This window comes from Malaclemys terrapin, chromosome 21 (assembly GCF_027887155.1).
Source record: "Malaclemys terrapin pileata isolate rMalTer1 chromosome 21, rMalTer1.hap1, whole genome shotgun sequence".
In the NCBI taxonomy this organism is placed as follows: domain Eukaryota; kingdom Metazoa; phylum Chordata; order Testudines; family Emydidae; genus Malaclemys; species Malaclemys terrapin.
Window position 1 is genome coordinate 3,425,394 of NC_071525.1, and position 27,521 is coordinate 3,452,914.

Sequence of the window (27,521 nt, forward strand, 5' to 3'; positions counted from 1 at the left end):
AACCACAGCCGGCTGGCCTAGAATAGCTCCGCGAAGCTGGCCCACCCCGAGGTACGTGTGTCGTGGAGCCACCTCGGACTTCCCGCCTGGTGCTGCACGGCCGAGGTGGCCTCGTACCTGCTCCGCCAGCTGGGGCTCGCAGGCGCGGGCGGGAGGATGCGTGTGGTTGCCTGCAGCTGAGCAAATACAGTTCTGCACACGCTGGCTGCCCCCGGCTCTACTGTAGACCTGCAGGGGGGAGAGACGCCAGGCTGGACTGACGTGGCAGGGACCCAGGGCAGCGGGTTTAGGGGTTGGAGCATGCAAGGGAGGGGTGTAAAGCGTCATGCAAGGCACACAAATTCCGCTGGTTGTGGGGCCCCGGAGACAAGCGTCCACGGCTGGGCCACGCACCAGCCCCCCAAAAGGAGCCGCCCCCTAGGAGCTCATCCCGTGGCCTGTCTGTTGGGGGGCGGGGAAGGGCTGTGGTCAGCCAGCAGGAGGCGCCCAAAGAAAGGTGCGAGGCTCCCATTTCAACCAGGCTGCGTCTCCCAATGCCCAGGTGGGAACGGCCTATCGGAGCTGCTGCCTGGCCCAGGGTCCTGTCTCCGGCAGTGGCCCTACCAGGGAGGCTGGGGCCCCTCCAGACCCCAGACCAGGGCTTGGGAGCAGTCGGAGCAGAGACGGTATCCGGATGGAGCCGTGTTGGGTTTCAGGCTGAGCCCAGCTCGTGGAGAGTTTACTGGGGGGAGCGTGGGTGGGGGAATGTTACACGGGGCCGGGCAGGGATGTTAGAGGGTCACAGAGGGGACGGGCGACCTGCCCTGGACTCACTAGTGCTGGGAGATGCTCCTGAGGTGGAGAGGAGAGACCAGTGGGGGATGCGGGGGTGAGAGGCTGGGCTGTGTTTGTCCCCCCTCCCCAGTGGGGCTGCACAGCGGTCACCAAGGGCAGACTCTGACTCTGCTGCGGGACTTCGTTAACCACCCTTGGGAGGAGCAGGGAGCCAGAACAGAGCCTGGCTTCCTCTCCCAGAGCTGGGCTGGTCCTGCTGGGCTCACAATAGATTCCAGCTCCCAGGCCCGTCGCTGGGTTGGTCTTTGCAGTTAGCTCCAGGCTGTGGCCACTTGGGAATTTCTGATGAGAGGGAGCACAGAATTCACATCCTGCTGCTCCCAAAATTGCAGCCACTGCCACTTGAGTGAGGGGAGAGAATCCCCAGTAGCTGATTGCAGTACAGGGCATATGACACATGGGCAAACAGTTCTGATTCCATTCAGCAGAGGGCAGCAGTCGCTCTCTCTCTCTCTCTCTCTCTCTCTCTCTCTCTCTCCCTCTCACTGTATTGCACTGGAGGCGAGTTGGAATCCAAGTCATCCTTCCCCAGCCTCCCTTAACGTGCCGTGCAAATCCAGAGAGGTTTTTAGGAGACAGATGGCGAGGCCGAGGCTGCAATTCATCTCAAGGCCCGGAGTGCGGCGGAGGGGCCGGCAGGGTTAAGGGGGGGTGGGAAGATTTGTGTGACAGTAACAAGTGGAGGCTTTTAGAAGCATATAGACCCTCGGGGAGGGAAGCGGGGAGGCCAGTGCAGAGATACGAGCGGAACTTCCAATCCCAACTCCTTCAGGCTCTGGGGGGGTGGGGGGTGTCACTAAGAGACACCACTTAGAGCCGCCCTCGGGGATCCCTCATCCCGCACTGGGGGCTGCCCTGTCCTTCAGCGCCTCGGAACAGGGCCGGCGAGGTCCTCGCCCCACCGCAGGGCTGGGCCTGGCGCTCGGTGCCTGGATTCCCAGTTCCTTGGGGGAGTGGCCGCCCGCCGTGGCTGGTGTTAGCCGTGCTGAGACCTGGCAGCCCATTTCACACACACCCCCCATATGAGCCTCCCACCTAGGCTTTAATGCCAGGCGGGGCAGAGGGGGTGGCTGGGCCATGGGGGGCGGTGAGAGCCCGTGGCGGTGGCTGGCTTGCCGCTCTGTACACGGCCCCTGCGGTGGAAGGTGCTGCCTCCCGCTGGGGGCCCCTGTCTGGGACAAGCACCAGGTTTGTGGGCAGCCTCCCCATGCCGGGTTCAGTGACTGGCACCTCCGCTTCTGGTCGAGGTGTGACCTCCCCCGGCAGCCCAGTGTGAGTAGACGAGTCCGTGGTCTGACGGGCGGGGAGGGGGTAGGAAAAGGGGGGGAGCTCAGACTGAGCTGAGCAGGGGCGAGGATCAGCCTGGGGGGGGCTTCCCACACCCCCCTTATCCTCTGCCCCCTCCCCCCACTCCTCCCCTTACTCACCCCCACAGGCCCTCTCTTGCCCCATCTCCCACTTGCTTCCATCCCCTGCCCTAGCCTGCTCCCCTAGACACCCTCTCGGCCCCAGACCTCCACCCCGCCCCACCCACCGTCTCCCATCTTCCTCTCAGACACCCCCTTCATTCCCATGCACCCCGCCCTCAGGCTCTGGCTTTGCCGGATCTTGTCCGGAAGCTTGCCCCACAGCCGGAGCCCCACCCCAGTGCCACGGGGCTTTGGCCCCGGTTTTCACGTGCGCGCTGCAATGTGTGTTGCACCGGACAGCGGGTGGCTGTTTCCCGCCCCCCCCCCCTCCCGGCCCCTCTTCATGGGTCAGCTCTGCCTCTGGGCAGCGGGTGACTCTTTCCTTTTGCATCTTGCAACAGAAGAACCCAGTCCCAAAGCGAAGAACCAGCAGGTCAGGAGGCTAACGTGAAGGACGTGTCTGCACCTGAAATGGCCCAGGAACCAGAGTAAAGATCATCCAAAACAATCCGGAAAGTTCAGGACCAACCAAGGCCCTCGCTACGGCGGCTGGAAGAACGTAGGAATGGCCGGAGCGGCTCAGACCCAGGTCCGTGCGGCCCAGTATCCCGTGGCCAGAACCAGCTGGTTCAGAGGAACGGGGGAGAACACTGCAATACCAGAGCTGGGATAATCTGCCCCCACCCGGAGGTCTCGTCCTCGGCTCCAATAGTCAGAGCTTGGTTTAAACTCTGAAGCCAGAGGTCTGAGATCCCGGCCAGAATTCACGAGGATCACTCCGGATATTCTTGACACCCAGCCCCTTTGGGAATCTCAAGTTCTTGGTCTCAAGTGGTACCACCACACGGCAGAGCGATTGGATCAGATGTGGTGTTGTAACTCAAGCTGCTGAAAAGGGGATTCTTTTGGGAGCTGGACTATGTTTCATAAATGAGGCCCCCAAAGAGGGAGAGTATTGTTTAAAAGACTTCTGTCCGTGAGTGGAATACTTCCGGGAACCTGAAGGGAAACTGAGGCAGGGCCTGCAGTGGCATGCCATGCTCAGAGACTGCCCCCTCTCCTACAATAATTCTAAATAGTTATATATCGATACTAATGATCTCACAATCCTTGCGGCTGAATAAACGCTTCAGCTCCGAAGCCCTAGGTGTTTGCCAAGAAAAGGCCATTCCTAGCCTGTAATTTTGCAGCGTGTTACGTATTTGTATTCCTGTTAGTCTGGGGAGCCTCAGCCACGGATCAGGGCCCCGTGGCGCTAGGTGCGGTACAAACACAGAATGAAAAGACAGTCCCTGGCCCAAGGCGCTTGCCATCTGAGAGACGAAGATGGACACGTTGGCAGTGGTACCAGCTCACCACCAGCCTAACCCTTGTTGAGATTTTTGTGGGTACCTCCCCCAAGGAGGGGGAGCAGAGGGAAGCCGGCGGTGGACAGGGCCTGCACTGCCAAGTCACGCTTCCTCTTTCGGTGTGCGTGGTTGGCTGTGTTTAGTGTTCATGAGTCACTTCACCAGCTGGGGTCGGGTCAGCCGTGTCATCTAGGGAACTGGCAGACGCGCTCCTTTGCGGGGGAAGTTTTGACTTCAGGGATGGGTCCGCTGTTGCTTTTATTATTATTTACTCCCTGCGTTGCGGTAGCGCTCCAGAGCCCCAATCCTGGCCAAGGGCCCCGTGGTGCTAGGCGCTGTACAAACACAGAGCAAAGAGACGGTCCCTGCCCCAGAGACCTTGCAGCTGGCTGGCTGTTCTGCTGAGTTCTGGAGGCTCAGACGTGGCTGCCTGAGTCTTCAGAGGAAACCTTGCAATTCCCCGCTTCCGTACCTTTGCTTTTCCTCCCCCCGTCCTCCGTCACTCACGCCATCAGCGTAGCAGGAGCGGCACTTTCTTTTTTGTTGTTTCAGGCCGAGATTGTCCAACATGACTAGTGAGCTGAGATGCCTTCAAGGGGCCTGGTTTTCAGTGAGTACCAAACCCCCTGCCCCCTGACAATCAATCCCCTGGAAAAGGGTCGCAAGTTGGTAGGGTGACCAGATGTCCCGATTTTATAGGGACAGTCCCGATTTCTGGGTCTCTCTCTTATATAGGTTCCTATTACCCCCACCCCCTGTCCTGATTTTTCACACTTGCTGTCTGGTCACCCTGCAAGTTGGGTGCCCAAAATCGGAGGCCCCCACAAATCATTAGCAGTTTCGCCAGCTCCAGGCATTGCAAAATCAGGATTCCAGAATCCATCTGGCTCCTGAGGTTTTTGCTCATGGGAGCTGGCAATGCCGGAAGCGCCTTTCATGGCTGCCGGGCAAAGCCAGATTCCCGGCTGGTGGGAACATTGAGAATTTGGGGATGGCCCTGGGGAGCAAGGGGGTGTTGGTTATTGTGGCCCAGCGCTGCCGCCTGGCACTCTCCTGCCCGAGCGATGCAGGATGCAGATGTGGTTCGTGTTAGCTGCCCTGTCTTCTGCAACAAGCAACGCTCCGCTGAGGGGACCCTATGTCCGAGTGGGGCTGAGTATCAAGGGCTGGTGAGACTAAAGGGAAGGGAATCGTGGGTCAGGAGAATGGTGGGGGGAGCTTGGGGTGTGTGTGTGAGATTGTGGGATTGCATCCTCAGGGCATCCAAGTCTCTGCCACCTCACACGTCACTTACATCTCGGGCAGAGCCGTCAGCCTGCCCGTGGCTCCACCAGAGCCTCAGGCCCGGGGCTGACCTGGAGGGAGGGAGCAGTTCTGGATCTGAGCAGAGAAAGGGCAACCTGCGTCTCGGGCGCAGCAGCAGCGGTGAGGGGGCCTGAGTATTAGTACCAGCTTCCCCCCGAGGGACCCCGACTAAACCCCTTGCCCCCCCCGAGACCCCTGTCCCCAAAGTGACTCATGCCAGCCTCCAGAAAAGCCTCAGCCAGGCCCCCAAAAGACCCCTGCTCCAGAAAGACCCCAGACAGACCACAGGCCTCTGTTCCCCCAAAACACCACAGTCAGTTCCCCCAGAGAGCCCCTGCCCCCGCAGACCCCCTCCCAGACAACCACCAACCCCAGAATCCCCCCCACCCCAATAACCACCCCCTGACCCCTCCCCAGCTATTTGACCCCTCAGCATCCACGACACCCTCCAGCATCCGCCCCAGCACCCACCAAGCCATCCTCCATTTACCCCCCCTTCACCCTACCTGCCCCCATAGCTGCCAAGCCCCTTGCATAGCACCCAAGGCCAGAAGGGACCAGCGTGATCATCTACTCTGACCCCCCCGCACCCCCCATATAGCACAGCCCAGGGACCGGCCCCAGAGCAATTCCTGGAGCAGAGCTTTTGGAAAAACCCCATCTGGATTTGAAACCGGTCCGCGATGGAGAATCCCACACGCCCCCAGATCAGTTGTCCCCGTGGTGAATTGCGCTCCCTGTTTAAAACGTCTGCCTTCTTTGCAGGCGGAATTTGTGTGGGTGATCTGCAAATTAATCTGAATATATGCAAACGACCCCATTACATAATTTGCATAGCACGTCACAGGTGCTGCACAAATCCAGGGGAGTGAGGTGTAGCTCCCCACCCAGCCCGGGGGTCTCTTTCGTGGTACAGCTGCACCACCGTGTGGTCTGAGTGATAACTACAGGCACACACTGGGCCCCTCTCACTACCCGATGGGGAGAATACCCCTTCCTTCGTGTGCCTTGTCTATTCAAGCGGTGAGCTCCGCGGGGCAGGGACTGTCTCTGGGGCCTGGCCACACACAGAGTTATTCCCTGAGTAGCTGCCTGTGCGGACGAGCCTGGAACTGCGCGTCTGTGTGGCCCCTAGCACCTGGGGGGCCCTGATCTCACCTGGGGCCTGCAGACGCTGCACGAAATACACCTTGTGATCATCAGAGCCGGTGTTATAATAAGGGGCTCTTGCTGCAGACAAGGGAGCCTGTGCCATTTCTCCCCTCCCTGGGGCTTGCAGGATGCCCTGAGAGCTGGGGAGGAGGGTGCTCTGCGTGAACAGGTTTAAATCAACAAGCCCAATTTCTTCCCCCACCCACCCCACACACACACACAGGGGCCGCTCTTCTGGCTGGCAGAGGCCTTGTCCGTTGGCTCCTGTGGGGGGTGATGCAGATTTGTGCCAGCTGCAGATCTAGGGTGACCAGATGTCCCGATTTTATAGGGACCGTCCCGATTTTGGGGTCTTTTTCTTATATAGGCTCCTATTACCCCCCATCCCCGTTCCGATTTTTCACCCTTGCTGTCTGGTCATGCTATGCAGATTTGACCCATGTCTTATAAATTAAATTAGCTTTGCGCACAGCCCAGGGGGACACCGTGCCGGCAGGAGAGCAAGCTACACTGTCGCGCTGCCCTCTGGCCCTGGAGAGATGTCATCTAGAGAGGAGCTCTGTCTCCATGGCCCAGGGACAACTGCGGTGCTGATACTTGTCCCGCAGCCACAGAGAACACGATGCAGACGTCACCAGCAAGCGGGTGAATGAGCGACAGCTGCAGTGGTGGGTGGCTACTTCTTTGCGCAGAAGCAGCCTGAGACCCGGCAGCTCATGCCACCCAACAGGCCCCCACGTCCAGATGGCTTTCCGTTTGCTAGTGTCCCAGGTTTGGCTTTGAGCCGGTGACCTAAAGGTGAAAATCCCACCTCCCATCCGCCTGGCTAAGAGCTGGTCTTGTGCGTGTATCGGTGTCGCTTTGCCGCTACTGCTTAACTTGGCGTGAGCTGTAGACACTAGGGCATGGGGGGAGCTATAGGTAATGCAGCCGTTCATGCCTCTAGGTGCAGACTGGATGGGTGAGGAACTTGTCCCTGACAGGACCTTTGATCTTCATCACTGCAGGTTTAGCACCGAGCTCAGGCACTGAGCGGCACTCGGGCCCCACAGGGATGGGCGTGTAATAGACAGGCTGGTGCCTATATAGAGAGTTCCTATCGGCTGAGACGTGAGTAAATACACGCTCCCCGGCCGCTCACCGGAGGCAAGGCAGCTAGGGCAAACCTGTCCACTTTGTAACTCCAGTTTGAACTGGTCAATTCTGCACGCAGCACAGGCCTGGAAAGAGAAACCCATTCGGGCTGCTAGCCAATACTCGGGATTTCCCCAGGCCGGTGATCTAGTGACTCGCACACTAAGCAGGGTTGAGTTGGGTCAATGTTTGGATGGGAGACTTTCAGAGAAAGGCCTGTGCGCTGGTCGTTGTTATCCGTAGTGCAGTGGCACCGCCGAACCCCATCGCACAAATAGCAAAAAGACAGCCCCTGCTCCGGAGAATTCACAAAGCAGGACATTGCAACAGGTGACTAAACAGGGGCGGGGAGAAGGTGACCAGATTATAGGAGCAACAGGGAGCACGTATCAGTTGCACCGCTCCATTATTAAGATCTGTCAGGACATGAAAACGGTGGTCTGGCTCGGCGTGCAGAGTTTCTTAAAGGGCCCGTTAAAAATGAATTAACTAAACGAATGAGCGGATTTACGTGCCAGGTCTCAGCAGATTGGTTCTGCACTCAGAGAGGAAGGGCTGGAATTTGGGGGACACGTTGCAGTCTTCAAACATGGAACCACGCCTGGGGCTTCGATACCAAAGGTACTTTCCCCGGTGCGTTCCTTGCTGGCCCGTCTATTTCAGCCTGGCACGAGCGCTGCCCGAGTGAGGTGCAGGTGCAGTCTGACTCAGTGGGTTAGCACTGGTTTTCTGGATGCCAGCCCAGCTGCAAACAGCCCAGGGTGTGCTGCTGCCGCTTACCAGAGCGTGGGAGACACGCACGCAGCCCGTTCCCTGGCATGCATGCCCTGGGACTATCCTAGGCTCCCTGGAGCAGGGGAAGTCATGGCGCCTGGTACCTGCCCCGTCTCTGGGTGCATTCCATCCGCCCTCTGGACAGCGAAAGGCCTCCTGGGTATTGTGGAAAGGATTGTGGATCCTTCAAGGGAAAGGCTCCCTGAGACTAGTGAATAAGGATCCCCCATTCTGAGCCCCTGGGAGTGCTGCCCCCCATGTGCAGTGCATGGACAGGGCCCCCTAAAAGCATCAGACAGATGCCTCCCTCATAAGATAAAAGCTGGGAGGGGAGACAGAGGGGAAGGGACATGTCCAAGGTTGCACAGCAGGGCTGGGAATAGCACCTAGGTCACCTGAGTCCCAGGGCGGTTCCCTAGCCACTAGACCCCGCTGCCCCTCCAGGAGTCATAGACCCAGTGCATTGCTGGGATCAGAGCCCGCAGAACAGACGTGAGGTTCTGTTACATGCCGTGATTACTTCCAGCGCAACATCCCTCTGGCTCAATACGGGGGCCTCTGTGCTGCGACGGGAAACAGGTGCCAACTTTGGCCCACAGGGGAGAGTTCGAAAAGCAGCCATTGGGATAACGTGAGTGGAAAAGTCTCTCTGCATTTTCCACTGCTGGGCAAATCAGATGGAGAAAAACAGCCCCAAACCTTCTTCTGTCAGGGTGAAATGGCCGGGCTGGGACTGGGGGCACCAGCACAGGGGGAATTCATTAAAAAAAAAAAAAAAAACTTATACTAAATTAAAGCTCTGCTGCAGAGAGCATTATTGGAGGACTCAGTTCCCCTACTTCCCCCCAATGCCCCCAACCCCTCCTCCCTTCCCCCACCCAACTCACCCCTTCCTCCTCCCTCCCCATCCCAACCCCCAAGCCCCGTCCTTTCTCTCTGCCCCCAACCCCATCCCTCCCCCTCTCATCCCTCCCATGTCCCAAATTCCCCTGCCCTACCCCCTTCTTCCTTCCTCCCATCTGTCCTCTCCCCCATTACCCCTCTCCATTCCCCAACCCTCATCTCCCCCCTCAATTCCCCTTATCTCCCCCTCAAACCCTCCTCCATTCCCCCTCCCCTTATCTCCCCCCTCCCCTCTGTATATTCCCCTCCCTTTTCTACCCCCTACCTTATCTCCCCCTCCCATTTTATTCCCCTTATCTCCCCCATCCCTCCTCTATATTCCCCCTCCCCTCCGCATCTCCCCCTTTATTCCCCCTGATGTCCCCCTCCCCCTCTAACCCTCCTCCATTCTCCCTCCCCTTATCTCCCCCTCTCCTCTGTATATTCCCCTCCTCTTTCCATCCCCCTGCCTTATCTCCCCCCTCAATTTCCCCTTATCTCCCCCTCTAACCCTCCTCCATGCCCCCTCCCCTTATCTCTCCCCTCCCCTCTGTATATTCCCCTCCCCTTTCCACCCCCTACCTTATCTCCCCCTCCCATTTTATTCCCCTTATCTCCCCCATCCCTCCTCTATATTCCCCCTCCCCTCCGCATCTCCCCCTCTATTCCCCCTGATGTCCCCCTCCCCCTCTAACCCTCCTCCATTCTCCCTCCCCTTATCTCCCCCTCTCCTCTGTATATTTCCCCTCCCTCCTTTATTCTCCCTCCTCTTTCCATCCCCCTCTAACCCTCCTCCATTCCCCCTCCCCTTATCTCCCCCCTCCCCTCTGTATATTCCCCTCCCTCTTATCCTTCCCTCCCCCTTATCTCCCCCTCTCCTCCCCCTCCCATTCTACTCCCACTTCGCTCTCTGGGGTAGTTTGTCCCCTCCGGGCACTCGTTGGAGGGGTAGGTGGACGGGGGTTGTGTGTGTGTGTGCGTGCACGGCGGGGGAGGTGACGCCCGGTGCGTGCGCGGTGACGCCACTGCGGGGCGGAAGCGCGTGTGGGCGCCCAGTCCCGGAAGTGGGTGGGTGGCGCTGGTTCCGGTTCCGGTGGCTGCTGGGCTGGGTGGCGAGGGGGAGGCAGCGGGCGAAGGAGCGAGCGAGCCAGACACTCGGACGGGCGCAGACTCCGCCGCCCAGAGCCGCCGCCCGGGGACTGAGGTGAGGCCGGCGCGGGCGGGGCGCCCTTCCCCCGACCCCCGGGCGGCCGCGGAGCCGCCGCCGCCGCCTCCCGCCCCCAGCCTGGGCCGCCGCCTCAGCCGCCCGTCGGGCCTAGCCGGGGGGGGTACCGTATTTACGGGGGGCCGGGGGCGGTACCGTATTTACGGGGGGCCGGGGGCGGTACCGTATTTACGGGGGGCCGGGGGCGGTACCGTATTTACGGGGGGCCGGGGGCGGGGAATCAGGGGCTGAGGGTCAATGGGGGTTGGGGTTGACGGGGGGGGGGCTCCACGGAGAAGGGGGAATAGACGTGGACCTTAGGGGAGGGATCCCTGGGACTAATGGGGGAGCCTGGGGGGGGGGGGGAGTCTCTGGAGATATTAGGGGGCCGAGGCTCAATGGGGGAGAATTTCTGGGGCTCATGGGGGGGGGCTGGGGGAGGGGGGATATATAAGCAAGGATGGGGGTGCTCTCTGGGGGGGGGGAGGCTGGAGAAGGGAGCAGTGGGGGCGGTGAAAGTCTGTGGTGTCCAAGGGGGGTTGTGTTTCTGGGTGGGGATGGGGTTATTTGGGGGCTGCGGGACCGGGTCAGTTCCCAAGCGGGCCCCTAAGGAGTTGGCCGGGGGTATTTGGGGGCGGTTCGCTGTGGGGCGGTTTGACAAGCCACTCACTAGAAGGGCGCAGGAAATTCCTAGGGCATGGGGGAGAAGGAAGGTGTGGGCCCATCAAAGGAGCTTGCCTGGGGAGATGGGTGTGGTGAGTATTAGGAGAAGGGTGCTGGGGTCTTGCGGGGGTATTGTTAGGGCTGGGCTGGTTAATCCATTGATCGGCCCTTATCAGCTTCTGCTCTGTTAGGAGAAATTGCCTGCTCTAATCCTGGTTTGTTAGGGCTCTTGGTTTTCTCTCATTAATGACTGACTCCCTATAACTGGAGTGTTTAAACACTGGGGTGGGGGGGAGAGGAAAACCTACTTTAAATTGTCCTGCTCCACCCACGGTGGCAGTGCGGAGGTTTGGGTGCATTAATATAAATGTTTCGAGGTCCCCAAAGGAAGGTTCCATAGAAATTGAACATGGTTGTTCCAATATTAGGCTATAGGATACCTCCTCCCAAAATGGCGTTGCACCCATAATAACCCCCAGCAGACAGGGTTATGTGCATAAATTAAATACTGATGAATTCTGTAACCCTGCCAATTCCAATCATTATTTACCTGCTGGAAATGTAGACTATAGGGAACTGTGGTTTTTTTTTTAACTTATTGTAGAAGAAAGAAACCGACTGATTCTCCCTGTTCTAGAGGGCAACACTGTATTCTCACCTACCTCCAATTCCCCTACTTTCCTTAGCTTTACCGTTTCTAAACATAGATCTTAACAGGAAACTTCATTGAGGAAGTATAAATCTTTAACCAAATGATCAGTCATCCCTAAGAAGGGCTGAAACAAGGTTTAAACTGGATTTAGTTTCCACAGTCTTGATGGTGGATACTGTTCACAAGGGACTGTGTAGACACATCTAGGGCTAGTTCTGGCCCCCACTTATCTTCCAACTTGCATAGAGATGCACATTCCTTCCCTTCCCCCCACCAGACAGTTGCAGTGCTTTTTGATGTTTCTTTGCTTGAATAATGCCATGGGTAGTAGGATCTTGTGTATTTACGTCCTGTACCTCAGAATATTCTTGGGAACATGAAATGCCTACATCTTGGCTAGGCTCTGTGTGATCAGGCAAAGCACATGCAGGTAGTTCTTAACACAGGGTTAATTGACCTAAAGAAATTAAAATCAGATGTGCATTCTTGAGCGGAATTCAGATGTTTGGATATTTTTTCCCTCTTGCTGGTACATCTGGGTGAGCTCAGCAGCTTGTGTGTTTTGGCACTCAGGCCTGTCTAGTAACAGAAGACAAACTGTTTGGCTTGTTTTGTCTGTCTCCTGGTCCCGTCTTGCTGTAGTGTTTCATTTTTACATTTCAGTGGCAGGTCAGGAGGGAAGCAGATATTAAATGCTGGGTTTACATGGTGTGGTTTTAAGTCGGGTGCTAGTAATTACGGCTGCTAATAGCAATGAAACCCTGGGTACCATCTCTTGGAGTTGGGAGTATTATCGGTTGGGGGTGGCTACTTTGTCTAAAGGAGCTTTATACAGGAAGGAACAAGATTCAAAGTCCTGTGGGGGGTAATTGCATATTGATATAGTTGTTGCTTATTTCCTTTTATTTCACAGTCAGCAGGAGGGAGAAAATGAAAGCAGGCTGCAGCATTGTGGATAAGCCAGAAGGAGCAGGAGGTAAGGAAGTGTGTATATAATGTGAGACTCTGCACAGTGAGAACTCTTAAAAGCCTGATTTTCATTTACACTGAGAACTCTTTACGTGGTTCTGACATTGTAAAGGCCCCTTTGTCAGAGCCGTGTGTGGATGGGAATCAGGCCATCAACGTTAATATCAAAAAGCTCTGGAATTACGGTACAGGTGAGGTCTGATGTCCTGTGAGTTTTGGATTTAGAATCACGCAGAGCAGTTACTGGGTTAAGACTTGAATACATTTTCCTATGGATGTTTTGCATGCAGGGTTTGTGATCTCTGACCTTGGTTCATGCCCCACTATGCCTTATAAGTATTTTCATACCCAATTACTGTCTGATATAGAGGTAACACAGATCTCATCCATCCGTAAGACAGTTTGACTTAGCACAGTTCTCAGAAAAACCCCAAACCACCCTGTCCACAATGATCTGGGGAACCCTGCACCAATAGTTATGGTGGAAAACTGTTCTGGCACAGCTAAACTTGACAGTCATTCATAAGCACCTGTCAGTGTGGCTGAAAGCCGTGTAGACTAAGGTTTTCTCTTAGAGGCTGGGCAGGTGACTGGATTCGATGAAAATTGTGGGTGCTCAAAACCTCTAAAAATCAGGCCTCTTGTTCAGATGCCTAAATATGGATTTAGGTGCCTGATTTTAGACACCCAAGTTCAAAAATGTGGCCAAGATGTCTGGAGTGTAAAGCTCCCTTTTCATTCCTTCTTGTTCTTCTCGTGTCTTTTTTTTATCTTTAGGTCTTGCTTCTGTTTGGTTTCACAATGTTGATTTTTCACATTTTCTTCTCTAGGAAGGCAGTATTGCATTGTTACAGCAAGAACTGCTGGACAGGACCTTTGAGTTCTAGTCCTATTATTTATACTATAGTAGCGTGTAGAGACCGTAAGCAAAATCACAGCCCCATTCTGCTAGACACAGTGAAAAGCAGAACCTTACAGTTGCTGAGCTCTGTTCCTAGCTCCAGTTTGCTATGTATTCTTTTGGTTTAATGGCTTTTAATTATTTCACTCTGCTGCTTTGGGTTCTCTTCAAGGCTATCACTTCCCAGAGTGGGCATACAAAACTGAATCGAGCCCCGGCTCCCGTCAGATCCAGCTCTGGCACTTCATCCTGGAGCTGCTGCAGAAGGAGGAGTTCCGCCATGTCATCGCCTGGCAGCAGGGCGAGTATGGGGAGTTTGTGATCAAGGACCCCGACGAGGTGGCGCGTCTGTGGGGCAGGAGGAAATGCAAACCGCAAATGAACTACGACAAGCTGAGCCGGGCCCTCAGGTGAATGGAAGGATGCTTGAAAACAATGGTTGACGAGGGTGAAATAGTCAGAATGGGGTTGACAGGGAAGGATAGCTGGAAGATGTGGCTGATTCATGTACAAAGTTGATTATGGAAATTCAGACACACACACACCCAGTGCAATTGCCCCTAAATTTTGGAAAATTATGGGACCATCTGGTTGGTTGATACAGTTGTATTTGGAAAAGGTTAGACAGACATGGGGAGGAAATGGCCACATGGTTGCCACAGGGTTGTGACATAACAGAATATTTTTCCTCTACCCGACTGTGGGGTATAATGTCATAAATTTGCATTTATAACTTGAAGATCATTGTAATCAGGATTATTTACTTCTCGGGAGCTTTCCTGTCTCTCTTCTTCCTCCGGTTCTGACGCCTGCTTGAGTAATAGAGGTGTTGCAGGGAAAAACATTGGCTTCTTCCATTATTCCGTCAGTGATACGATTTCTGAGAAAGCAACTCCCTTGTTTAAGACCAGTTCCTACTTGTACAGAATTAGAGGGTGAAGACATGGGATTAAGGTTCCTTCTTGATCCCACAATCAGTTGTTTTACAACAATCGTATTTCCCTTATCTTTATCCTGGCGGTTGTATCTATAAACATAAGTCACAGCGCAGTGGGATCCTGGTCTATGACTCTGACCCCCTAGGTGCCACAATAATACAAATAATAAATAATCATCATTGGCCCCCCTCAGTGTTCTTCTGCACCTGCTGCAGCAGTAAAATCAGCTCTAATCTGCTGACAGAGGAGTGTGCACCAGACAGAGGGTAGTATATGGCCAATCGTGTCATTTGGTTTAGTGGTGGTGATCAGTTTTTACTATGCACTTCTGAATCTATTAGTAAAGTTCTGTTACCTTTTCTCCTTGCCAACTTCAATCCTAGCTCTTGAAAGCTTTCCCTCTGTGTAACCTTCACCAGAATGCAAACCAGTTTTATTTACCCCCTTCAAGAGCTTTTCAATCTCTGCTCTGTAGTTTGAAGTAACTCAAGCAGGAGTTAGCTCAAAATGGGCACAGTCCTGTTGGCTGGGGAGATGTAGCCTGGTCAGATCTGTCATTATAAAAATAACACTGCACTCCGTTCTGAGACGTTGTGGTGTTACCAACCTCGCTAATAATATGGGCCTCGCTGTCATGTGCCCTCTGATCCCTCCTGGGCAGGGCAGGCAAAGATAAACAAGGAAGCAAACAAAACAGACACATAATGGAACAGGAAGGAAACAATAAATTGAATAACACCAACACTGCAATTGATGTATGGGAGTGGAAAAAACTCCACCTGCCTGATCCAGCCATGGTTCCTCGATCGCACTTAGAACTCCACTGGAGTGAGATTAATCAGCAGGGCTGGCACAAACAGCCACCTCAAGTAGGAAACCTTTGTCTTCCCACCCCCTCCCTGTACTCCAGCTGCTTGATTTCTTGCCATCTGTGCAAACACAAAGTGCTGACAACCAAGATTTTTAAATAACAAGGGGTGTGGGGGTGAATCGTGTGTAGTATTTCGGTGTACTGGTTAGGTCTACACTATGAGCTAGGGTTGTGATTTCCTGCTTGCGTTGCCATGCACTAGCTCTAAAAACAGTCGTGTAGCCGTGGTCGCCCAGGCAGCCGTTCTGAGTGCAAACCCACTTAACCCCGCAGGTGCGAACTTGACGGCTAACCCATGCCGTCGCTCGCCGCTACCGTGGCTACGCTACGATTTTTAGTGTGCTACCTTGATGTGAGCTAGAGCATGCCTGCGCACGCTGGGATCTCACCCCAAGCTCATAGTGTAGACATGGCCACTGGGAGCCCGAGGGCCATGGTTAACCCTGGTGCAAGCAGGTATGGTTCCCATTGGAGTTGATGGCCGGGGGGAGGTGCTGATTTCCTCGCAGACGTGCAGCACTTGGATAGCTGAGTAGCGGCTCTGCCTATTAGTAGTTCCTCTTCACTTGCAGCAGTGATCAAAGGAGGATGCGTATTACTGTTCCTGCTACAATGATGGGTCAAGCAGACCACGGAGGGGAAATCACTCGCCCGAGCTCACAGGCAATTCAGTGGTCGAGCTTGGGACAGAATCCAGGTCTCCTGAATGCCCATCCATTGCCCCATACCCCGGACCATGGTCCACGTACTTCGCTATCTTTAATGGAATTTAGCAGTTGGAAATGACGAGCCAGTACCATGTGCCCGGCCAGCTCTCTGGGCTGCCAGCAAGTCCTCTGGGAGCCACAGTCTAGGAAGCCCTGTGTTGGGAGGCAGTGTCACTGATCTCACCATTTGGGAGGCCTAGTTGAGAGAGCACTGCAGTGGGATCTACGGTTTTATTCCCAGCTCTGCCACTGGCCTGCTGGGTGACCTTGGGCAAGTCACTTTGTCTGTTTCCTCATCTGTAAAAAGTGGATAATGATACTAACCTTCACAAAGTGCTTTGAGACCAATGGCTGAAAAGAGCTATAGACGAGCTAGGAATTATTCTTCTTTGGAAACTTTTCCTGACGACAGCCTCAATTTTCATGTGCTTAATTTTATTCTTCTTCTCTGAGTAGCTTTATTTCTTTGTAGACCGTTGAAACTTGGACATAGGTTTGCCTTCTTTCTACTTAGAGTGGCTTAAGCAATAGACATTTAACTGTATTGCATCTGACTGGCAGAGCTCTTGATAGTGTGTTCATTTGTTTTGACAGATATTATTATAACAAGAGGATTCTTCACAAGACAAAAGGCAAAAGGTTTACCTACAAGTTCAACTTCAACAAGCTGGTGATGCCCAACTATCCATTTATTAACATACGGCCCAATGGTAAGCTGGAAACGGGGTTCCTGTCAAACCCTAATCGATGTGCGTTGATTGGCAGCATATGGAATGCTGAGCTTATGCTGTGACATGCCTGTAGTGCAGGGAGGCAGCTAAAATCCCACCCAGCGATCTGCCCGGATTCCTTCCGCAATCTCTCATTTGTCCAGGCTTCCAAGCAATCAGTGCTAATATGGTGGGAATGTCAGTACTATGATGATACTTAAACTGGAGTGCACTTCCCCTCCGTTTGCCCTCCTGTGGCGGCCTTTAAGGCAGTGGTCCCCAACCTTTTTCATCTGGCGCATGCCAGACGACAAGCCACGGAGGACCGTGGCGGCGGACGAGCATCCGCCGAAATGCCGCCGACAAGCAGCAGTGTCAGTAGGCGTTGCCTCTGGATGATGCTGCTTGCCGGCGGCATTTCAGCGGATGCTCATCCACCGGCCAGTACGCGGGTGCACTTAGACACCGTGGCGGGCCCCATGGCACCCTCGGGCACCGCGTTTGGGACCCCTCCTTTAAGGCAAGCTCGAGGCATATTGGCTTTCTATGTAACCTTGGTTGGTTGTCTTTATTGGATGTTGGGGATTTGCTTCGCTCGCCGTTTTATTGGAGTGTCTTGTCCTTCTGATAATAGAAGGTTTCAGTTGTATTGCAGGGACCTTGTCGTACGTGCTTGCAAAGCACCCTGTACGTTTATGGTGCCGTATAAATGTGACCTTTCCTGTTACGATGTCCAGAGGTCTCCGGGACTGGCTGCATGTAAATGTTATCAAAATGTTCACAGCCTAAAGACAGCGATAAAGAACTCTCTGCTCTCCTGAAGAGCAGTTAAACCAGCTCTTGTGCTGACAGCGGTCCTTGATTGCTTTGTTCCTGCCCCTTTTGTGTCAAGCAGAACAATTCTTGGCTAAATTGCTCTGGCTTTCAGGAGAATTTACTATCAAGTGCACATCAGAGCAGCTTCCAGTGGTAGGTTTTGACTGACTTGTGAGTCACGGGAGTTCCTGAACTCTTGTGGTGACCCAAATCCACAATGGTTTAACAGGGCAGCCGCAAGGTGCTTAGACAGGAAGCTTCAGTTTTGGCCATTGGGATGTTTGGGGCATTGAGTCTCTTGTCTTTGAGTCAATAATTCCTGAGTATAAGTTCCACACCAGGGTTTGGGCTAATGCCAGCATTAATGCGGCAATTATGTAAGAGGGTCCATCCATCTTGAGTTCCATTCTGGTGGGTTTTGCCGTGGAATCTAAGATCCTCATATGATTGAGGGCTAACCCTGGAATCGTAGGGAGCGCACGACCCCAGGAAAGAATGCCTTCTAATGTTGAAGGATGAGAGTGCCATTGGTGGGTGTAGAATGGCGCCTGCATACCTAAACAGCCCCCCTCCCCCGCCGCTCATCGGCGGGATCATGTTGAACATGATCAGTGGGACGCTTCTGGGAGCCATTACGTTTGGGGCCTAAACTGCAGAACTCAATGCTGCAAGAAGTTGGATCAGAAGGGACCCTCGCCTGGCCACGTTCAGAGCGCCATGCCGGCCTGACGAATGGCTGAAGATCAGCCTAACAAAGAAAAGGGGATAGTGTTTGTGAAGAATGAGTGGTGGCTGCTATTCAAAGCGGGGGATGATAGTCTGAGAGAGAGATGTTTGTTATCCTTACTGTCGTACTTTGTGCTTAGCTACCATGATGACTGGGGCACTTTCATAAATACCTAGCTAGATCCTGGCAGTGCAGCCACTGTGCGTCTAACTCCTCATTTGGCAGCCTCAACTATGAAAGTCCAGAACTGTGGTTTCAAAGAGCCTGTCCTTTAAGAAAACATCCACCCTGGGGTAGGAGCCAATGGAGGAGTAGAAATCGCCAATGAAGTAGAGGTGCTTCCCCCATGTGAGAAGTGTCGCATGTAGGGAAGAAATGTATTTTCCAGGTGCCCTGAACCCAAGCATGAGGGATATAAAATGTAGCGTGGAGCTGCACTGCAGATCTATAATTACGACAGCAACAAGTCTGAGCAGTTCCACCCCAACATTGCTCACTACTGCTCCTGTTTGCCGCCACTCCCTCCTGTCCCTGGGGCATGCATTTAAAAAAAAAAATAGTTTGGAGAATTGGAATGCATCTGTCTAATTACAACCTGTTTTCTTTCCTCCTGGCTGGGGGTGGGGGTTGGGATATTAAACCTGTTTGGGGCACTGGAATCAGATTTCCCCCTCTCTCCTTTCTGTTGTGTGCACTTTACCGGGTAGAGGTACTTGGGTCTCTTTGTGTCTGAGGTGAGAGCAGGCACAAAACTGCTTTAATCAGACTTCTGTTAGCAATAGCAAATATTAAGCACAAGGGTCTTCTCAAGCCTTCAGATGGGAGTTGTCTGAAATGGTGGGCAAAAGGAACCTGTTTGAGTAGCAATATTACTGGGGAAATCGTCTGAGACCAAATCTCTTCCATTCTGGAAAAGCACAAACGGGTGGGTTTTGAAGTTCCGTCGTGGAACTCAGTGGTTTGAGCATTGGCCTGCTAAACCCACGGTTGTGAGTTCAATCCTTGAGGGGGCCACTTAGCGATCTGGGGCAAAATCAGTCCTTGGTGCTGCTAGTGAGGGCAGGAGAGTGGACTCAATGACCTTTCGAGGTCCCTTCCAGTTCTATGAGATAGGTATAGCTCAATATTATTATTTATTAGTAGATTACTTTCCTCCCTGGCCACATGGGTTCCTAACCCTCCTTTCTCATTCTCTCCCTTGCACAGGTGTCGTCCCACAGAGTGCCCCACCCGTCCCCACCGCCTCGTCCCGCTTCCATTTCCCACCCTTGGACAGCCACTCTCCCACCGCGGACGCCCAGCCCAGCCGGTTCTCCGGTGGATCCCTGGGGCCAGCCAGCCAGGAGCCTCTGAACGACAGCGGCGACAGGAAGCCGGACGTGCCGGAGTTGGAGGATGTCTCCTCAGACTGGCGGCGTGGCGTGGATCTCATGGCTTCTCGGAATGCCGTGGGCCCGGGGAGCATCAATAACCCGAAGCGCAAGCCGGAGGTCATGCTGCCTCTCTTCACGAGGCCTGGGATCTACCCGGATCCTCACAGTCCTTTTGCCGTGTCCCCTCTTCCAGGACGCGGTGGGGTCTTAAATGTCCCAATCTCACCTGCCTTGTCTCTGACTCCAACCCTCTTCTCCTACAGCCCCTCGCCAGGTCTCAGCCCCTTCACAGGTAGCAGCTGCTTCTCTTTCAACCCCGAGGAAATGAAACACTACCTGCATTCACAAGCCTGCTCGGTCTTCAACTACCACCTGAGCCCGCGGACTTTCCCCCGCTATCCGGGGCTCATGGTCCCACCACTACAGTGCCAGATGCATCCCGAAGAGCAGCCCCAGTTCCCGATCAAGCTACAGCCTCCACCTGTGGGACGGAAGAACAGAGAGAGACTGGAAAGCACTGAAGAGGCGACTGCCCCACAGCTCGCTCCTGCTTCGCCCAGGGTTAAAGTTGAGCCCATAGCGGACAAGGAGCTTGAGAATGAAGAGCCACCAGCCAAAGGGAAGGACAGAAGTGAGGAGGAGGAGGAAGGGCCTGGCATGGTAATGCCAAACACCAGCCTGGAAGGAGAGAGAGGGGCTGTATTTGCCAGGCCAGCTGCCCCGTCCTGGCCCTCCGCACCACCCGCACCTACCCGGATAAACTTCCCCACTGAAGAATCCCAGGGGCAAGGGGAAGGAGGTGGAGAGAAGCCATCCAGAGAGCCAGTGGGAGACACTGGGGCGCAGGAAAAGAGAGAGGATGCCCTGATGCCACCAAAACTGCGTCTGAAACGTCGTTGGAATGGTGACCGGCAGGCTGAAGGCCCAGAGGAGCACCAGAACGGGAAGCTGCACTGGAACGGCGTGCTGAGTGCCTCGCGCCTCGTCCCACCGCCCAAGGCAGTGACAGCCACGTCTGCCTCGGACACCTAGGAACTAACTGGAAAGCGCTACAGTCCGTTTGTGTTAGAATCCATGTATTTATGTAGCAATGTTGCGGCGGGGGCGGGGGACTAGAATGGTTTGATAATTCTAGGGACTAGGACTTTGGGTTTTTGTTTTGTTTTTAATTTGTTGACTCGGAGGTGAGACTCTGCTGGTCCTGGTTAGGAGAGGGAGGCGCTAACCTCTTCTGTGCGTGAGGTCGAGGCCTGACGCAAACTCCCGAAAGACCAAGCCACAGTCTCCAGTGAGGCTTACGAACTCCAGACATAATCTACTTTATATTCTCTAGTATTTATAGAAGCAAGAATCTGACTATAGTTTCTTTTTATGGCGTCGGGTGCGGCCGTGGAAAAAGATTTCCTAAACAGTTCAATCGGGGATGCGATTTTTGTTTTGTTTTGTTTTGGTCGGCATCACGAGCTGTCGCTCTTTTCAGCGGGTTTGGCGGACGGGAATGTTGCACTGTCTTTAAATTGAAACAGAGATTGCAGAAAGACAAACACAAAAAACCAAAACAGCTTGGCATCAGGAGGAGGAAGCTGCTGAAAACTCAGCAGTCGGTGGTTTTTGAGTCGAGCTGTATTTCTGACAAACAGCTCTCATTAGGACTTGAAGACGCAATGGTCGTTCTTGCAGCCTTCTTGAAATATTGAAAAAGCCATGAGCAATTGTCAAATCTTTCAGGGAAGGGAGTAGTGGAGTGGGAAAAATAACCTAATGCCTTTAATAGAATGCATTAAAATGTACCCTAGGTTTTTCTTCTTTTTAATAGTCTGGGTGAGGTGGGGAAGTGATTGGAAGATTAACCCTCTAATTTGATTGTGGTGAGTTCATGGAAAAGGAATGAGAGCTTTGTTAAATCTACTCCCTTTATTGTTTGGTTCCCCTATCACTTTGAGTCATGCCTTAAGTACATAGATACACTTTACGTGGTCAGGGTCTGTTGACAGAAGAAACTTGTATAACATCTGGATCACCTTGACCGAGGTTGGGTTTCCATTTGGTATTGGGGGGTCTGTCTCACTTTTAATACCATTGGAAGGAAAACGTTGTTTAGATGGACTGCGATGGGTGTGGATATAAAGGATTGCGTGGAGGGACAGGAACAGGGCAGGGGGGCATTGAAGACAATGTTCCAGTGGGGGCAAGAGAGGTGAATTTTAGAGGGCAAGCTGGTGCTGTAGAGCATGCCAGTAGTTTGGTGCGTGGTGGTGGTGGCGGCTACTCAGAACTTGCTTTGTAAATCTTGCCACGTTATTTGCGATAAACCTGCTGGTTCCCTGGATAGCTATGTTTCTCATTAGACTAATTGGCCTGGGCTTCGGATTACACCGAGGAATGTGATTCTTTCCTGTTGCATTGGGACTAATTTCTAATGATTCCTTGAAAGGAACTTGAACGATTGATCTCGGCAGGGATAAAGTCGCATCTACAGTGTTGTCGTTTATTCATGCACGTCTAGGAAAACAGTTTTGAGCAGGCAAGCTACTTTAATAGAGAGCTTAGCAACTGTTGTGAGGGGCAGGGGCAGTATGTGTGAGCAGAGTATGACTTGCATACGCTATTACGCAAATATAAACCTGGTCTACATGGTTAAGAGGGAAGTTTGCCTGCTCAGCTTGGAGTTGAAAACCTGACAGTAAGACCCTGCCTAAGCAGAATACTGTACAAAGTACAAGGAGCATTCTTAGACGAACTGCTCTGTTTGGTAACTACTGCCTGAGAGGCACTGGCAGAAACGTGTGTAAATCAGGGGAAGGGGTTCTGAGCTCTTTACGGGGGCAGCTCCGCTTAGTTGCAGCATTTGTGCCATGGTGCAGTTCCCACTTCTTTCCCAGCTGCCTGATCTGTGCACGCTGCATTAGAACCCACGGACTTCCTAGCTCCCAGTTCTTGGCCGTAATCCTTCCCCCACAGGGTTGCCTTTTCAGCATCGAGGTTTACCTCCAAATTTGGAAGTGAGCACGGGGGGAAAGGGAAAGGCCTCCCTGGCTTTCGGAACATCCCTTTCCCGAAGAGCGGGCCAGCAGATGTCAGTATGAACTCAGGAATAGAAACTCGAGGCCTTTCGAATCAGTAATGCATATCTTCAGCCCCGTCATACCCAAGTGCCAGAATCAAGGGATGCTGCTCCCGTTTGAGCGGGAATAAAATCACCCGTTTCGCACTTCTTTTTCCAAATGAAAGGTAAAGCTACATTTAAAATGTCATTTGGCTTTAAAAGTTTGCAATCAGTTTGGGTTGGGGGTGGGAGGGTCGATTGTCATTGCACTGCAAACTGGGATCTCCAAGTTCAGGGATAAAGGACTCAGGTTCTCAGGACAATGGACCAGTGAACGCCGGGTACATCGGCGTTGGGGTGATGTATTCAGCTTTGGAGAAGGGGGCGGCAAAGCCCATTAGGCAGCGTTCCCCTGTTCCCTAGCTGGCTCCGGAAGACACCTCTTTGCAAAGGTGTTCCTCCTGACCAGACTTAACATTGCCTCGCAGCAGCTTAAAGGAGGAAGCTTATAAATACATTTTAAATAAAATATATATATATTCCAATGTGCCAAATATTTAAACTTTTAAAGTTTAAATGGTTGAAATCTCAGCGTCCACCTGTATTAACTAATCAAGAGCATGTTAATGTTTTAAACCATTTTCGCTTTGTTTAGCCATAGAGAATCTGTAGGAAAGGAACTGTAATGAGACAACCAGCTGTAATCTGAGGTTTGGGGGGGAGAGTTGTCAGGGCAAAGCATGAGGGTGGGAATGTTAGCCGAGCATCTCCCCTCCGTGTTGCAAAATTGTCAAACCCTGGGGGTCAGTCTGCTCAGTAATGAAAATTATTCCTCACATCCCCCAGGGAAGGGCGAGTTGGGTTTTGCAAGGCTATACTAGCTAGGGGTGGTATTTGGCTAATACTGCCCTGCTCCACATAGGGAACTTAACCTCTCTACAATACTGTGTGGGTGAAGAGAAAGGAATGGCCTCCTCTCGAAGCATTAAAACCCTCGTGACAAGCGGTCACTGTCTTCACCTACAAGACAGGTTAAACCCATTGCTTGGTTGTCTTATTTTTTTATTTATTCTATAATTATGTGTTTATTTTTTAAAGTAACTTTTTTCTTTTGTTTTCCTCTTATGGTTCCTGGTGGGTTTTAAAAAGGATTTCTTGGTTTGAAATATTTTTAATCAGATTGTTTAAAAAAAAAAAAAAACCTGTTAAATTTTAGTGTGTTTTTAAGGAGAAAAAGTATTTACTGATAGAAAGTTTTTTTTAAAAAAATTCACTTCTCGTGAGGCATGTTCTTTGACTTCATTAGAGTTGATTCAGCAGGGATTAATATGGATGCATACACATCTGACTCTGTTAGCTTGAGCCAGCTGTCCACTGAAAGCAGAATGAAGTGTGTGTATATGTACATAAAAATGTAAAGTAGTCTTTAAATTCTCCATTGTGCAGTGCCTTTAGCTGTCCCACTTTCTATAAAGTCTTCAAAGTTTGCATATATATATTATATATATATATGATGTAATGTTATAGAAATATATGTATAATATACAGATTTTTTTCCAGGGGTATCTGATAGCTCTGTATTTTGTTATGGAAGTTGAAAGAAAAAAAAAGTATTTTACCTCAAATTAAAAAGTTAAATAAACCTTTTAAATAAGTCAACAACGTTTTTTTTAGTTTATTTGTGCTTTGTCAGATTGTCTGTCTCTCTGGTGCCCATTAGCAGAGTATCTTCATGCCTCAGACACGCTAATGCATGGATGCTCACATGCGTGGTGAGATATGGGGAAGAATCATCCACATTTTACAAGCTGGGAAGCAAATAGATTAAGTGATTCAACCGTTGTCTTACAAGAAGTCTCCAGCAGAAGTGAAAACTGAATCCAGGTCTTCCCAGTCGATTGATTTAACCACCAGACCGAACTCGGCACTCTGATGCCTAGCTGTTATATAGCACTTTGAGACTTGCAGAGGAAAAGTTCTCTTACAAAAGGTCAGTATGACTATCTGCATTTTAGGGATGGTGAAACTGAGGCACAAGGGTGTGTGTGTGTGTGTGTGTGTGTGTGTGTGTGTGTGTGTGTGTGTGAATTGACCGTGGTTGTGTGGCAGAGCCATGAGTAATACCCAGGTGTCCTGATTACCAGTCCTGTGCCTTAGCCAAGGACCATTTTTACAGGCTTCCTTAAATGCCACTTGCATACAGAATCTTGTCGCATGCATTTCTCTAACAACCCTCCCCTCCTTTCTCCTCCTGCTAATGGAGATCAGTATTTCCTTCTCCACAGTGCACTGTCAGTAGCCATGTCATTGCTCCCTTAAACCCTTGAATATGCCTCCTCTTCTGACTGTCACCATGACTACTCTCTCCTTGGTACGCGTGCAGCTTTGTAATCCGGCAGCTTCGTGCTCTGCTCCTTGCGGTTCCTCTGGTTTGCCCTAAACTGCGGCCTGCTCCTCACAGCCGACACCAGCAGGCTGTATGTTATTTCCAGGTCATTCTGAACATTGCTTCGTGGAGACGCACAGTGCGTTCTGGCTGTTCATATTGATGATGCGCCTCATGTCCGCCAGCAGAACGAGTTTGCCCTGTATCTATTTTCCCCCCTCTCCAGAGAACTCAAGTGTGTGACCTCAGTGGCGTGTTTCGGCTCCCCTCCTCTCTCCTAGCTGGCGAGCAAACTCAAACCTGAATTTCCAGTGACTGGCGACTGTCCAAACTGTACAGGTGGAGGCTTCTCTCGGGATGCGTGTGGTGAGTTAAGTTTTGGCGCCATTCGTGTACTGGAACGCCTCTGATTTTGGAATTGTGCAGTTTGTTGCCAATGTCCTATTTTAACCTGCTCGCTCTCTCTGAGCGAGGCTGAAGAGGTGCGAGAGGCAGTTGGCTGCATGGCAGGAATTCATCTTGAGTGCAGTCTTCCCATCGTCTTGTCGTAATTATCCTTGGGTTTAAGTGCATTGTGTTCTTGTGCCCATCTCTAGCACCTTTGTCCAAGCCTTCCCATATACAGGGTATTTTTTGTTTGCTGTTTTAACCCTGCACTCTGAATAACACTAACCGACATAGAGTTGGGAGAGATAAGCAGCTGTTAAAGACCTACTGAAGGACTAGACATGCAGCCCATATAATGGAGGACATCCACTCAATGTGCAGCGGCAGACAAAAAAGCAAACAATGTTGGGCGTCATTAAGAAAGGGATAGATAATAAGACAGAAAATATCATATTGCCTCTATATAAATCCACAGTACGCCCACACCTTGAATACTGCGTGCAGATGTGGTCGCCCCATCTCAAAAAAGATATATTGGAATTGGAAAAGGTTCAGAAAAGGGCAACAAAAATGATTATGGGCGTGGAACGGCTTCTGTATGAGAGATTTATAAGATCGGGACTCTTCAGCTTAGAAAAGAGACTAAGGGAGGATATGATAGAAGTCTATAAAATCATGACTGGTGTACAGAAAGTAAATCAGGAAGTGGGGGTCACCAAATGAAATTAATAGGCAGCAGGTTTAAAACAAATAAAAGGAAGTATTTCTTCACACAACGCACAGTCAACCTGTGGAACTCTTTGCCAGAGGATGTTGTGAAGGCCAAGACTACAACAGAGTTCAAAAAAGAACTAGATAAGTTCATGGAGGATAGGTCCACCAATGGCTACTAACCAGGATGGGCAGGTATGGTGTCCCTAGCCTCTGTTTGCCAGAACCTGGGAATGAGCAACAGGTAATGGATCACTCGATTACCTGTTCTGTTCATTCCCTCTGGGGCACCTGGCATTGGCCGCTGTCAGAAGACAGGATACTGGGCTAGATGGACCTTTGGTCTGACCCAGTCTGGCTGTTTGGCTGCTCTTATGTTAAGAGGTGGGGTATCCTCCAGATGACACCTGGCCCTAACGAGCTGTATCACTGAGGTGCTAGTAATATGGTCAAGCATTTCCCCCTCATTCCTATAACTGCGCTGTGGACTCTCTCTAAGGAAAACTCTTAACTGTTTCATTTGACTATCTGAAATTTTGCCTGGTGAGATTTCCGGCCATGAATACAATGAGTTACGTGCTGTGGTGTAGCTTGATGACCACAAGGTTGGCAGGTAAAAGGATGAAACGTGTCTTTTAAGCCTAGGACTGTGCCAACAGCTAGCAACGATCCCAGCAGCAGGAATCCATGGAATGCTCTCCTTGGTTACAGGAAGAGGCCTTAATTGCTCAGTGATGGTACTGATGTGAGATTCTCCTGGTGCAATAGGCTTCAGCCCACCACCACTGGGAACCTGATGTTGGATGGTCAGTAGCCAGAAGCCTTTTCACCCTCCAGATAAGACTGAGTGGTATCGCTAGTGCGAATGTTGGACGTCGGCACAGAAGGCTGTGGAGTGCAGGCTTTTTCCAACAGGTGTGATGTGGCCAAGGTAAAAGGGATGGCTGGTGCAGACAGAGTACAATAGAGCCAGGGTTAAACCCACTCGTAGTTTTAATATCTCCATGAGCACACACTCACTTTCTGTTCCAGCCAATGCCTGTCATTTGAAAGCTTATTTTGATTTAGCTTAAAGAAGTTCCGAATAGACTTTAAACACACAGAAGTCCAGTTTAAATCTAAATAAGTGTCCACGAAGCGACGTGCAGCAAGCAGTGGCGCCTAGCAACCTCCATTGTGCGCCAGGACCCCATGGTGCTAGGCTCTGTACATACACGGACAGAAGGATCATCTGTGCCCCCTAAGGACTTGCAATCTCTATATAAGAGACGACAAATTGATACAGGGCACAAGGAAACAATGAGACAATACAGGCTGATGCAACAGGCAGTGGTCTCAGCTCAAGCTTGTTTAAAGTAAACCTAAACTGGCTTAAAAATCGCATCTTTAAAACGTTAGCCGTGGAAAATGGCCTTGAAGTGGAGTCGGGGGTGATGTCCAAGAGTCTTGTAGTGACTGAATCAAGCCCAGTGACTGGTTCATGGTCCTAGAGGAGATCTGTGTCAGAAGGGGATGGGACGTTGGGAGTTCCTGGCCCTGTACTTACATCACAGTACCGTGCCTCTCTGTGATCACATTTCAATGCCCCTTTATCATTCTCTTGTAAATTGCTTCAGCACAA

At 51.9% G+C, this 27,521-nt stretch overlaps 1 protein-coding gene across 1 annotated transcript; it reads left to right on the forward strand.

The window, feature by feature from the left end:
• Window positions 1-9,936: 9,936 nt before the first annotated feature.
• ETV3 (ETS variant transcription factor 3) lies at window positions 9,937-24,072 on the forward strand. The gene is made up of 5 exons (XM_054010728.1): window positions 9,937-10,043; window positions 12,272-12,334; window positions 13,401-13,638; window positions 16,339-16,454; window positions 19,204-24,072. The coding sequence occupies exons 2-5, from the start codon at window positions 12,289-12,291 to the stop codon at window positions 20,400-20,402; spliced, it is 1,599 nt and encodes a 532-aa protein (XP_053866703.1). The 5' UTR covers window positions 9,937-10,043; window positions 12,272-12,288; the 3' UTR covers window positions 20,403-24,072.
• The last annotated feature ends 3,449 nt before the right edge of the window (window positions 24,073-27,521 follow it).